The 14,627-nt window shown below is 37.0% G+C and overlaps 1 protein-coding gene across 1 annotated transcript in view; it reads left to right on the top strand.

Annotated features, from left to right (window-relative positions):
• C16H5orf42 (chromosome 16 C5orf42 homolog) overlaps positions 1–14,627 on the top strand; it is a 120,052-nt gene that overhangs the window by 31,899 nt on the left and 73,526 nt on the right. Inside the window, 6 exon segments of the mRNA XM_005672422.3 lie at positions 2,870–3,098; positions 4,413–4,552; positions 7,623–7,840; positions 10,953–11,117; positions 13,356–13,494; positions 14,451–14,560. Coding sequence (XP_005672479.2) covers positions 2,870–3,098; positions 4,413–4,552; positions 7,623–7,840; positions 10,953–11,117; positions 13,356–13,494; positions 14,451–14,560 — 1,001 coding nt within the window.

The raw sequence follows: 14,627 nt of genomic DNA, 5'->3' as shown, positions 1-14,627 counted from the left end.
CTGTAGCTGCCAGGCTACACCACAGCCACAGCAATGCTGGATCCGAGCTGTGTCTGTGACCTATACCACAGCTCACGGCAACGCCGGATCGTTAACCCACTGAGTGAGGCCAGGGATCAAACCTCTAACCTCATGGTTACTAGTCAGGTTCATTTCTGCTGTGCCACAACAGGAACTCTGACCTAGAGCATTCAAAACCTCAGAGCAAGAATAAACTTATTGTGTCTGAGAAACTGAAAGACTGGTGTGGCTGGATCACAGAGGAGCATGATAGGAGATAAACTCAGAGATAGACAGGGGCCAGATGATGTATGCTAAGTATGGAATCTGAATTTTAAATATAATAGAAAGTCATCAAGGGCTTTAAACAGGAAATAACATGAACCAATAAACCTGTATACAAACGTTAGAGTAGTCCAAGATGTAATTAGTAGTTTAATGGAAGTAGCAACAAATGATCATCAAATTGAATCTCACAGCCATGGATTTTGAGCTGTGTGTTTAGACTCCCCTGTTCTGCAGTTGTCTCAGGATGTGGGCAGGAATGGAGGCCCGTGCTCATGCTCACCTACGCGGACACCATTGTTAGTCTCTAGTGTCGCTGGGACCCCTCAGAAGGTTCCGGTCCCTGAAGAGCCTTATGTGTGAGGTAGGATCAGATGGGAAATTGTCGAGAACTTCCTTTTCATAGGTGCCTCTTTCCCTGGGGAAGAAAACCTGATGATGACCTGACGATGGCTTCTCTTAGGGCTGTAAGCAGACAAACCCATGCTGTTTCCAGGCTCTGCCCCCTCTCCTTCCCTTCACTGTCACACCCTGACTCAGATTTAGTCGTGCCCCCTGCCTTTTCTCCCTGACAACAGCCTGGGTTCCTTTCTCTCACCTTTATGCTTTCTTCCAAGCCTCTCAGATGGATTTGTACTTATTTCCTTGTGCATTTAACATTATTTATTTTTATTACAATAGTTTTATATTTAAGCTCTCTTTTTTTGGTCACAACTGTGGTGTTTATCACTTATGCTCCCTGTTTTGGATAGTAATGTTTCTGACAGTAAATTATATTCTCAATCCATATAATTTTACTGAAGAAGGAGAGGTAGAACCTCATGTGGCTTTTAGAAAAATCTTTAAAAAAGGGGTAAAATCCTGGTACTTAGAATATTTGTCTCAATTTCTTGTCTTACTGTCCTATAATAGTTACAGGACTTCTGTTCTTTGATCATTATCTTTATCTTTTTTTTTTTTTTTTTTTTTTTTTGTCTTTTTGCCTTTTAGGGCCACACGCACAGCATATGGAGGTTCCCAGGCTAGGGGTCTGATCAGAGCTGTAGCCGTTGGCCTACGCCACAGCCACAGCAACGTGGGATCCAAGCCGCGTCTGCGACCTACACCATAGCTCATGGCAATGCTGGATCCTTAACCCACTGAGGGAGGCCAGGGCTTGAACCTGTGTCCTCATTGATGCTCATCAGGTTGCTAACTGTTGAGCCACAATGGGAACTCCTCATTATCTTTACAGATGACTTTATATACATAAAGGAGACTTATCTTACCCTAGGAAGAAAGGTGATAGAATTATTGAATTGTTCCTGGACAGATTGATAAACATTTGTAAAAACTCAGAGATGCCACTTTTTATTCCCTATGTAAATATCTTTCCAGTGAGAGAAGACAGTAGGAGAAGGCTTTGTGTTCTTTTCCTATGTCTGAGACTATTCCTGTTGAAAATTTAAATATCCGAAACTTTGTATTATATCCTTAAATTTCTTTAATCTCCCTCTGTCTTGAAAAATGACATGGGTAGGCTTGACTTAAAATACATTTCATGTTAATCTTTTAAAACATAACTAGTGGCAGAGTTACTGGGAATTTGAGTTGATTATTAGATATGATGTTTGCTGTGTGAAAGCAGTGAAATTTTCAGAAAACTAAGTCATTTGAGTTCTTTTAATGGTACAATGCCTTACTCATAGTGTATTAAAAAATGGAAAAATTTAGTCTCCTTCCTGTTTGCCTATGCAGAATCAAACAATCATTGATTGACTAAATTTTTTGTTTCTTTCCATATGTTTGTCAAAGAGCTAAAATGTTAGTGCTTGGTGTAGGCAGAGCCTATGTAGATCATGTAAGAAGCTAAGCATTTCATTTCAAGGAGTAGAAACCCATGTATACTATTTACCCATTTTATTTTGAAAGAATGAGTGAAAATCATATTTTTAAAGAAATAATAGTTCTTTCATTGTATTTTTATGTGCTTATTCAAGTTATTAGGGGAAGGTACAAAAAGTCTAGAGAGAAGGGTATTTATTACCCTTTGTATTTAATCTCATGCCAGAGTGAAATCTTGTCATGTAATCAGGATTACTGAAAATCACACTTTTCTACTTTCTAATAAACACTGATATTTTGAACACTTTGTTACCTCAGATTAGTTTTTTATGGCATGACAGTGAGGAATACAAATTCAAGTAAAATGCAGCCTCTACTCTCTAAATTTCATAATGCAGTAGGAGAAATAGGTGTATATTAGCCCACAGTAGTGTGTGTGTGTTTATATTATCTGGTAAAAAAACTTTATTTAACTATCTATTTACTTTTATTTTGTGTAATGCATGCTGATATGTCTACTTTGTTTCATTTTTTTTTTTTTTTTAAGAATGCCGGCATTTGCTTCATGACTCAAGAAAGAGGCACATTCTTCAGTATTAAAAAAGACTGTTCTAGGATGTTAAGCATTATTTTTGCCCATTTTGCTTGTCTCTTCCTTGTGGTTTTGTGTAGAAAATCTGGATTGAAGAGATCTATGTTGAGAAGGCACAAGTTCTTATATTTATAACTATAATATCCATTTTCTTTAATTTACTCACAGAGCAGTCCTTTCGACTTATTCCTCTGCGCCAGTCTAAGGTGGCCAGTGCTGTTAGAGAGCAGAACCTTTCTAATGTCTGGACAGTTGAATATGCCCTTGAGTTATTACTTATTGGTGGCCTGGTTCCAGAAGCTGCTTGGTTAGCGCATAAGCTTGGAGACTGGAAGACATCTGTTTCGATTGGTGTGGCCTTTCAACTGTTCTGTAAGCATCATAGCAATTTTACAAGGTATGTGTTTTTAGGCACACTTTAGATACAGGACGATGGTGTCATCTAAATATGTTGTATTTCACTTGTTGCTGCGATTTACACATTTTATGGAATCCCTAGTTCAGTCTTGTCCAGTAGAACTTTGTTCAGTGATGAAAATATTCCATATGTGCTGTGCAGTCTGATCGCAGCTAGCCGTTTGTATTTCTTGAGCAAGCACTTGAAATGTGGCTAGTGTGATGAACTGGATTTTCAGTCTGATTTTAAGTAAATTAAGTTTAGAAAGCTACATGCAGCTCGTGGCTGCCAAGTTGGACAGATCAAAGGCTAACTTACTATGTTAAAACACCTCTAACACATTTATTTGTTAGTAGTGCCCTCAAAGGACCTATAGGAGAGGTCTTTCCCAAACAGGATTTAAGATTTGTGTGTGTGTGCATGTGTATGTGCACTTTTTAGGGCCTCATGTGAGGCACATGGAAGTTCCCAGGCTAGGGGTTGAGTCAGAGCTGCAGCTGCCAGCCTATGCCACAGCCACAGCAACACAGGATCCAAGCTGCATCTGCAACCTACACCCTCTGAGCGGATCCTTAACCCACTGAGCAAGGCCGGGGATCGAACCCACATCTTTGTGGATACTAGTCAGGCTTGTAACCCGCTGAGCCACAAGGGAACTCCCAGGATTTGAGTTTTAAGCTAATCATACTATCCCTGTATTTTAACTGTTCTGAATATTATGGTATTGCTGTGTCTTCTATATTTTTCAAAGCAGTAATTCAACATGTATTTATTTAAGTAACCACTCTATACCAAGTTCTGTGCCAGGTATTTTAGTGGATATAGACTTAAGTGGCACATAGTCTCTATGCTTACGCATTTAGAGTTTAATAGAGAAAATAGGACAAGGCATTATTAAAATTTACGTAGTATGGTTAGAAAAGTGCCATTGGTACAGTGGGAAGAGCAATAATATCAAGTGAAGAAAGGACAAGAAATATTTTACGTAACGTGAGATGGACATTGAAGGAAAATGGGATCTTGATAGATTGAGTAGCTGTAGAGAGAGAGAACATTCAAAACGTGAGCAAGGGCCTATGGCAACAACAGGTTGGGTTTGGTTTGGATCGAGTAGTATGCAGGGTGGTAGTGGGAGGTATATTAGTACCATAATTGTGGAAAGCCTTAATACAGTCTTTCCTTGATTATTTCTTTTCTAAATATGGAATGAATAAAGTGAATTTCTCTCTTCTTTAAAATTTCTTGTTCTTGATGTGTGAATGTTTCTGTTTTTCAAAGTTTGGATTAATTTCTCTTCATTTGATGTAATTTCAGGTCCAAGAAAAAGGGTCTGACTCTACCATTAAACGTGACTCCAGCACATATTTTCCAAGAAAAACTGCAGTGTTTTTTAGGTCAGCCAGCCTCTTTGGAAGCAAAAAATGAAATGGGCTCAAAATACAAACAATTTACAGGTGCGTTACTTATGTATGGTTTGACACATGTATCAGCTTAATTAATATAAAGCCTATGATATTTTAGGCATTCCCTTGTGTCTCAGCAGGTTAAGGATCTGGCGTTGTCACTGCTGTCACGCAGGTTTGATTCTTGGCCGGGAAACTTGTGATGCTGTGGGCATGGCTAAAAAATAAAGCTTAGAGTATTTTATTTTATTTTATTTTGTCTTTTTGCTTTTTCTAGGGCCGCATCCTGCAGCATACGGAGGTTCCCAGGCTAAGAGTCGAATCGGAGCTGTAGCCGCCAGCCTATGCCACAGCCACAGCAATGTGGGATCCGTGCCACATCTGCGACCTACGCCACAGCTCACGGCAATGCCAGATCCTTAACCCACTGAGCAAGGCCAGGGACTGAACTACAACTGCATGGTTCCTAGTCGGATTTGTTAACTACTGCACCACGACGGGAACTCCAAGCTTAGAGTATTTTAAAAAGCTTGTAAATACCCACATATATATTAACACTTTGAAGTAAGCTTATCAAAAATAAAAGCATGCTATTTATTCTTAATCATAGGAACATCCAAAACTAAGTACAGCTCAAAGCAAAATAGTATCTGAATGATATTCTGATTTTCCATACATACCTTCATACTAGTGAATGTATTTTGCTGCATTTGGAGTATTTCTTTTGCAGTCAGAATCATAGAATCTCAGGTGTGGGAGGCTACTGAAAACATTTTGCCTAATGCATAAATCATAGAGTTATTTTTTGTTTTCAATTTGAAAAATTCAGAATGATATTACAAAATTAAAAATAGTACAGTATCACATGTGTTAGATATACTCAGGAGCCCTATAAAATGTGTCTGTTTTATTGGTGGAGAATTTTAGACAAAAATTACAGAATTCAGTTATTTGAAGTCATTTATTTGATGATAAATCCAGGACAACTGTGGGACCTTTTGGTTTTATTAGTGCTTGTCTCCACGAAGGAGTAATACATCTAAATCTAGATTCCTAGAACTTATTACTTACTTCTCTTTTTGAAAAGAATGTGTAGTATTTGGAAATCAAACTGAAAACTTTGATAATTTTTTGTCAAGTTTTTTTTCTTTTTAATAAGTGAAAAGATCACATATCTACTTGAAAGTTGATTTTGATAAAAAAGGACTAAAAAATTCCCAATCTGAAGTTATAGTTCTGCCGATACGTGGTTTTAGATATGAAAACTCTCCCACACCAAATACATAAATATAGTGTGTTTCTAGATAAAATATAAAAATACGCATTTAAAGGCTAAGATTCAAAGAAAGAAAAGGAAATTTCCAGGGTGAGAAACAAAGAGAAAATAGAGTTAATGGATTCTACCCTCAGGTATTTACCCAAGAAAAAGAAAAACATAGGTCCACTGAAAAACCTGTTCACAGCAGCCTTTTTGTAATAGCCAAAACTTAGAAACATCCCAAATGTTCATCAACCTGTGAATGGATAAACAATTTGCAATGTATCTGGAAGATGGAATAATAAATAGCAAAGAGGAGCACACTACTGATAAAGGCAACAACATGAGTGAATTGCATAACCATTATGCTGCATGAGAGAACTCAGAAATAAAACTACACACTGTTTGATTCCATTTATGTGACATTTTATAAAAAGCAACACTTTAGAAACAGGAAATAAATCAGTGGTTACCGGGAGTAAGGGAGGAATTGACAACAAAGGAGCATGAGAGAACTTTTCTGGAGCGATGGAAATGTTCTTACAGACTGTATAAATTTGCCAAAACTCATTGAACTGTATATTTAAAAAGGGTGAATTTTAGCGTATGTAAATTACACTTCAATTAACTAATTTTTTATTTTTATTTTTTGTGTTTTTAGGGCCCCACCTAGCATATGGAAGTTCCCAGGCTAGGGGTCAAATCAGAGCTACAGCTGTCCGCCTACACCACAGCAACATGAGATCTGAGCCTCGTCTGCAACCTACATCACAGCTCACGGCAATGCCAGATCCTTAACCCAATGAGCAAGGCCAGGGATTGAACCTGCGTTCTCATGGATACTAGTTGGGTTCATTACCACTGAGCCATGAGGGGAACTCCCTCAATGTAGAAACAAAAAATGCAGCAGATGGTTAGTGAACTGGAAAATGAATTTGAACTTTCTCTATATATACACACATACACAAAATATATAGAGATAAAAATAAATATGCAAAACAGATATAAATAAAAGAGTTGGAAAATATGAAAGAAAAATTAAACTCTGTAGAGTATAAAGTAGGAAGCTACAACGTATGTCTAATAGGAGTTCCAATGGAGCCACACCAAATAAATTCCGGGTAGTGACTCCCTCTAGGGAGAGGAAGTGAGACATGGTTGGTACCTAAGGAATTTCAACTGTATCTCTGACATTTTATTTATTTTTAAATCTGAATTGGATATAAGAAAAATGTTAATATCAGACAAGAATGAAAAGTTAGTACATGAGTTTTTTCATATTCTGTACCTTAAAATATGCTTAAAATATTTTCTAATGCAAAAGTCCGTAAGTCCGTAATTGTGCATCTCTTTGCATTTTGCCTTCTGGGACATGTCTACATTTATAGATATTTATATGATTGAAGCCACACTATATGATTGTTTTGTATATTTCTCTTTTTAGCTTCACAAGTCCTTTTCACCATAAAAGAATTATGAGGGACTATTACGAAAAAATAATTACACTCTCACTGCCTTCATATAATGTGGTATATTTTGGTGTTTTTCTGTTCTTTTGTTCCCATTAATATTTTCTTTTATTCTTATTTTTGAGTCAGGACTATATCCTAAGAATATTTTTATTATGTAGTTGTTACCACAACACCCTGTATAATTTTGGAAAAATTCTTTGTGCTCTGATTGCCTATAATCTTACAGAATCTTTATTTAAGTTTCTCTCTAGAAGTTTGGGTGTTTTGCATGTCAACCCAAATGTTCATTTTTCGGCAACCAGCTTTTCCAGGTATGAACTTTTACCCTACAGAATAGAATGGAAAGTATAATGTAAATTTTAGCTACTTTACCTAATTTTGTGTTTGGTAGATCCCATTGAAGAGGAAGATGCAGATCTGCTGTTTGGTTCTGTGCAGGAAGTACTGAAAGCGGCAGTTATGGCTGATGCAGACATTCTCTCAGAGACCTTTCAGCTGCTGCTGAACTCCGCCAAGGACTTTAGTAAGAGACTGTGGGGCTTGGTGCCGGTCGGCTTGTATCTTCCAGCTCCTCCCTTATATTGTCCTCAGCCAGCTGTTCTTAGTGAGGTAAGCTGAGTGCTTAATCTTTAATTAAAGTTGATTTAAAATAATCAACTTGGTAATAATCATCAAGTTAAAAATGCAATCTCTGGAGTTCCCGTCGTGGCGCAGTGGTTAATGAATCTGACTGGGAACCATGAGGTTGCGGGTTCGATCCCTGGCCTTGCTCAGTGGGTTGAGGATCCAGTGGTGCCGTGAGCTGTGGTATAGGTTGCAGATGCAGCTTGGATCCCACGTTGCTGTGGCTGTGGTGGAGGCTGGCAGCTACAGCTCCGATTTGACCCCTAGCCTGGGATCCTCCATATGCTGCAGGAGAGGCCCTAGAAATGGCAAAAAGGCAAAAAGAAAAAAAAAAAAATGCAAGCTCTGAAGACAAACTTTTGGATCTCAGCCTTGTGGTTTATTAATTGTGTATGATCTTGGGCAGTGTACTAAATTGATATTTAATTTTCCTTGTCTATAAAATGCAGGAGATGATAATACCTCTGATAGCATTATTGTGAGTATTAAATGAGATATTCTGTAAAAGCATTTACCTTAGGGCCTAGGATACATATTATTCAATAAATATTGAATTTTTTTCAACAGTAAAAAAATTAAGACATATTACTCGGTATCCAGATTATAAAAAACAAACGTTTCTTTAGGATAGTAAAATAGTGAATGTCAGAATTTAGAAGCCATTTAATATTGGAGTCATTTATCCATCTCATTGGTTTGCCTCTTTTGAAAGACTTACTTTGATTTTTCTTTGACTTGAAAGGTCATTTTACAATTTATTTTTATTTTTTATTTTTTTTTGTCTTTTTAGGGCCATACCTGCAGCATATGGAGGTTTCCAGGCTAGGGGTTGAATTGGAGCTGGAGCCACTGGCCTACACCACAGCCACAGCAATGTCAGATCCGAGCCGCATCTGAGACCTACACCACAGATCATGGCAACGCCAGATACCTAACCCACTGAGTGTGGCTAGGGATCGAACACTCATCCTCATCGATGCTAGTCAGATTCGTTTACACTGAGCCACGACAGGAAATCCTGAAAGGTCATTTTTTTTTTTCTCCTCTGTTTTTCAATTGATAGTTCTGCCTTATAAATAGCAATATTGCATTCTTCTCAGGAATTTCTCTGTTCTTTTTGAAAATCATGACATTACAATTGGCTGGTATTAAAGATTTAAAGTATGACTGTCAATATTTACCTTTAAAATGTTTTAATATTTGATTAACATTTTGAATTGATTCTGGAGTTCCCGCTGTGGCACAGCCCGTTAAAGATCCAACACTGTCTCTGTGGAGGCATGAGTTTGATCCCCTGACCAGTGTAGTGGGTTAAGGATTTGGCATTGCTACAGCTGTAGCATAGGTCACAGCCATAGCCCAGATTCAATCCCTGGCCCAGGAACTTCCATATGTCATGGACGTGTCCAAAAAACAAAACAAAACAAATCCCCCCAAATTTATCCTGATATTGTTTCTTTACTACTTACTGTTTCAGAATTAGCAACTTCTATCTGTATCTAGTTTTTTCTTCTTTTTCAAGTTACTTGCTGTATTCTCCTTTGTTATATTTAGAGTTACATTTCAATAGGTTAAATATTTCATGTCATTTGTTGGTATTTTAGATATAATATATTACAAATGGAAAGAATAAGTAGTCCCTTGTATTTCTTAGTAATTCCTCTTTCCTGTCATATCTGAGTCTTTAATATGTTGGCTTAGGAAGTAGAAATAGCATTTAAGGTATTTTTGGATGTGCTATGCTGACATGAGTTTGAGTGGTTACTACCCTTTGGAATACTTTATTTTTAACATATTTTGCATTCTGTTATCCTTTTTGGTTGTATCCATGGCACGTGGAAGTTCCAGAGCCAGGGATCAAATTTGCCCTACAGCAGCAACGTGAGACACAGCACTGACAATGCTGGATCCTTAACCTGCTCCGCCACATGAGAACTTTGTCATTTTATTATTTTTTATTAAAATATATAGCGGAAAAAATATATAGCAGGATCTCCTAAATGTGCTCTGTATCAATTAGAACCCCTTGGGTTATAAGTAACAGAAAACTTGGTCAGAACTGAAGCCCAGTTATATTACTGAAGACTTGGGCTCTTTCTTTAATTTATTTTCTAAGGTGTCAGCTACAGTTTAAAGCTGGGCTCCCTTTGTGGGAGCAGGATGGCTGCCCGCAGCTTCTAAGGATACCAGAAGGGATTGGGAAGGGAAGAAAGAAAAGCAGTAAAAGTATTTCTCTCGCATCATTCCAAGCACAAGTATTATGAGACCAACTGAAGTCAGACACCTTGGCTAGGGCTAGTCCACAGAACTGCTTGGTAATTGATCAGGGCCTTCCCTGGAAGCTCCTCATATGGGATCAGCCCTCCCTGCACATTCGGTTCTGTAGGGGAGGGGCAGAGCCCTAAATAAAAACTGAGCACTATTCAGAAGTGGCAGTGGTAGGAGGATGTTGGGGAAGCAAATGTTTACAGTAGTCACATTATCTCATTCTCTGGGAAATTAATCTGTAGCTACTGACTTGAATTGTGTTTATTCAACAAATGTTTATTGGATCCCACCACATACTGGACTTTATTCTATGCACTATGATAATACAAAGACTGATGACAAGGCCTTTGCTCTTGAGTAGTTCTCAATGGTATGGGAAACAGATACATAAATCAGTAAGAATAAATTAGTAAAAGCTATAAGGGAAGTCTGAGCAAAGCACCCTAGTAGCGCAGAATGGGAGGGATTCACAGAGGAAGTGACACTGAAATACAATAGGATTTTTCCAAGCCGAGGAAGGGAAAAGGCCTTCTCTTTGAAAGGAGCTCTCTGTGTAACATTCCACCAATGGTCAGGAGCGGTGGATTTCACTGCTCTAGACAAAGACTTGGGATTAGGGTCAATTTAGCTCTTTACAAATTCTTTAAGGTGAGAGAAATGTTTCCTTGACCCTCGAATTAGCTATGGTTGAAATTTCTGAGGCCATGCCTTGAAACTTCCTTTATAAATCTCCCAGAATATTCTGGTTTGAGCAGCACCATCTTTATTTTCAGTTTACCATTTTAAGGTTCTGTTTTACCAGCTAAGTTTTTTTTTTTTTTTTTTTTAGGAGGATGGTGATGATCTTTTTTTAAAAGCTGAAAAAGATAATCGCCAAAAGGTGTCTGGAATCCTTCAGCGTGTTCTCTTGCTTTTCCGGGCAGCTCACTGTTCCTTTCCTGTAGCACAGTGGTACATCTTGCAGTTGAGATGGGCCAGAAAAGTCATGCAAAAGGTAAAGAAATGTCTTGGTCACTTATGTGCTATGTTAAACAATTTAAATCTACTAATGTTTATTAATATTTAAAATTGTGACATTTTCCCAAGGAGTTCTGCCCATACATTTCAGGCTTATTTACAATAAGAAACCCAGACAGGCCCAAGTTCTTTTTGCTGAAAAATAAACACTCTGAACTGGAGCTCTGTGTTAGTCCCATCCTGTCTGGCAATAGAAAGTGTAATCCAAGCAGTTAATTTCAGGTAATTTCAGTTACTTTTTTTTTTTTTTTTTTTTTTTTACCCACAGTCATTGAAGATTTAAATGCAGTTCAGGGTTTACCCTAAATCTTCTGCAGGTGTTAACTAAGTTCTGTGGGGTCAGAGCATGGAAAGTTAGAGTTAGTTCTTGGCGTTGTTTCCTTTCAGTAGTCTCTACCAGTCAGAGCCTCCCACTTACTGTCTTCTGAGCTGCGCAGTTCAGTTTGATTCAGGGGTTGTCTTCTACACTGACTTCTGCTGAGATGTAGCTGCTTTCTTATCTGTGTCTCTCTGTCAAATGTGGAAATAAATATTATTAGCCCCACATATCTTAAATTTGGCTCTTGATGAAGTTTCCTGATGGCTCAGCAGGTTAAGCGGTGGTATTGTCACTGCTATGGCTCAGGTTTGATCTCTGGCCGGGAAACTTCAGAGGGCCACAGATGTGCACCCCCACCCACCAAAAAGAGCTCTTGATTAAATTACTAAATGTACCAAGAGTCTACAACTTTCTTTAGTATGAGCCCTAAGAGAGATTAAGAAGTTGTTTATCAAACTATTTTTGAAAATTAGCCTATTTTGAGAGAGAAAGTTTTATGAAATTTGCATAGAGCTACCGTAAAAATATGTTAAAATTATACTCACTCTGTATCTTGTCATCCCAAAGTTGTTTTTAAGTATGTTTATGAAGAAGGGCAAAGGATTTTCTTGTATTATTGAACAATTATTTTTAATGGTTTTAAGATCTATTGAGCCTAAATGTTTGTTATAGGAAACTTTATTTTAAAAATTGTTTATTGTAGGGAGTTCCCACTGTGGTTCAGTGGGTTAATGATCCAGCTTGTCTCTGTGGTGGTGCCAGTTTGCTCCCTGGCCCAGCGCAGTGGGTTAAGGATCCAGCATTGCCGCAACTGTGGCTTGATTTGATCCCTGCCCTGGGAACTTGCAGGAAAAAAAAAAGATAAAAATTGCTTATTGTAGAGAACTATTTACATAAGGTTGTAAATTGTATTTGCATTTAAATATTTGGTCTTACTTATCAATTCCTCACAGTACTCTCACTTAACCTAGTTTTAATGAGCTCAACCAGCATGTATGCCTCTGGGGAAAGTCAGGGCAAGTAGCATTAAATTCTTTGTATACAAAAATGACAAGTGAGGTTAATTTGGTTAGAATCTTTTTTCCCCCATAAATGTAAAACACTATAACTATGATTTATTTACATCTATCCATTTGGAAATAGATACATTAACATGTCATCAGTGGTTATCTCTGAAGTGTGGAAAATTTGGTGTTCTTGATTGTGTTTTTTTTTAAATTAAGTTCCACAGTTTAAATTAGGGTTTATTCTTTGTGTTGTACAATTCTCTGGGTTTTAATAAATACATAATGTTGTGTATTCAACATTACAGGATGATACTAAGTAGTTGTACTACAGTAAAAATTCCCATGCTTCATCTATTTATTACTCATCCATCTCATCACAGAAACCTTGACAAACATTGATTTTTTTTTAATACCTGTATGATTTTACCTTTTCCAACGTGTCATATGATGGGAGTCAAAGCCTTTTCAGATTTCCTTTTCTCCTTGAATTACTTTTGTTCATTTGTAATTTTGATTTGATCCTTGACTGTTTTTGCATGGGTCTATTTCTGGGCTCTCTGTTCTGTTCCAGTCATCTAGTGTCTATTCTTTCATTAGTACCACACTATCTCCATTACTATAGCTTTTAATAAATCATTAAGGTGGGTGCTTAGAACTTTTTTTTTCTTTTGGGATTTAGCCTAGTGAATTTGTTGAATTAAATTTGTGAGCTAAGTTTCTGAACGTACAAGTGATTTCAGAGATATTTTCTTACATAATATAGGAGCCATGCTGTGTTCTCCATTCTGTATGGTTTATCTTACTACCTGCCTTGTTTATTGCTTTATAGTTTCTTTAAAAATTGACTTATATGATTGATAATTATTATTCTGTCTTTCTTTACTTTCAGATTCGAATGAAAGGATCCCTTCCTTCATTGAGTCCTTTCTCTCAGTCACTACTTAATTACTGTAAAGGAGGAATATCATTTTTTCGACCTGGAGCAACTGGAGACCACAAGCTTGATGAAGTGTCCATTAAAGCAATAGGTTGGTCCAAAACAGACTGCTTGCTTTGAAATTAGGCCTAATATTAACAATGATATATTTTATATTTGATTTGGGAAAGTTTCCATGCAAAGGAATATTCTGTGGATAATGAAAAAACAGTGTATGTATGTTACCACCATGGAAATATATCGAAGATACATTAGGTCAAAAAAAAAAAAAAAAAAAAGATAGTTGCAAAACTGTATACATAATACAATTTTATATGTCTTTGTGTACTTGTATTACTTTTAATAAAAATTGCTTTATATTGGAAATTATGTTTCTAGTATTGAAAAATTTTCAACTTAAATGCCTATCAATAAGTGATTTTCCAATGTATGGTATTAAGTAGAGTTATAAGTATTGGCTTGGAAAAATATCTAATACTGTAAGTCTAAAGCAAACTATTAGTAAATAGAGTAATTTATTTACTCTATAAAATGTTTTAAAAATTTTTATGCAACTGATATGCATGAAGTATTCTAGAATAATAGGTATAAAAATTCTGTAAGGATCTTCATAATTTTGACTTAAAGTATTGACAGCATATTTCTCTCTCTCTCTCTCTCTTTTTTTTTTTTTTCATCTTTTTTTAGGGCTGCATCCGTGACATATGGAAGTTCCCAGGCTAGGGGTTGAATTGTAGCTGCCAGCCTACACCATAGGAACGTAAGCAACATGGGATCTGAGCCATGTCTGCAACCCTACGCCATAGCTCAGAGCAACGCCAGATCCTTAACCCACTGAGCAAGGCCAGGGATCAAACCCGCATCCTCATGGATACTAGTCAGATGTGTCTCTGCTGCGCTACAACGGGAACTCCGCATGTTTCTCTTATAATCAACAATATAAAAACTTTTTATTTTGAAAAAGAAATATCCAGCAGAGGTGAGGTTGTTATAATATTAATGGACATACTCATACAGTCTTCTTTTGTATTTGTATTCCTGATTTAGGTTGCTTCAGAGAACTTTGTGCTTTGTGTTGGATGCTGCATATCCGTGATAAGTTATCCTATAGCTGCAGGCAGTATCAGAAAGCACGAGAAAATGCAGAAGGAAAAAAGGTATTAACTGCAGAAGAGTAAGAAAAATGAATAAATACTACTTGGAAAGTTATTGCTTGATAGAAGA

This window comes from Sus scrofa, chromosome 16, assembly GCF_000003025.6.
Source record: "Sus scrofa isolate TJ Tabasco breed Duroc chromosome 16, Sscrofa11.1, whole genome shotgun sequence".
NCBI classification, from domain to species: Eukaryota; Metazoa; Chordata; class Mammalia; order Artiodactyla; family Suidae; genus Sus; species Sus scrofa.
The sequence above is the reverse complement of the archived record's forward strand: the minus strand, read 5'-3'. Positions and strand labels throughout refer to the sequence as shown.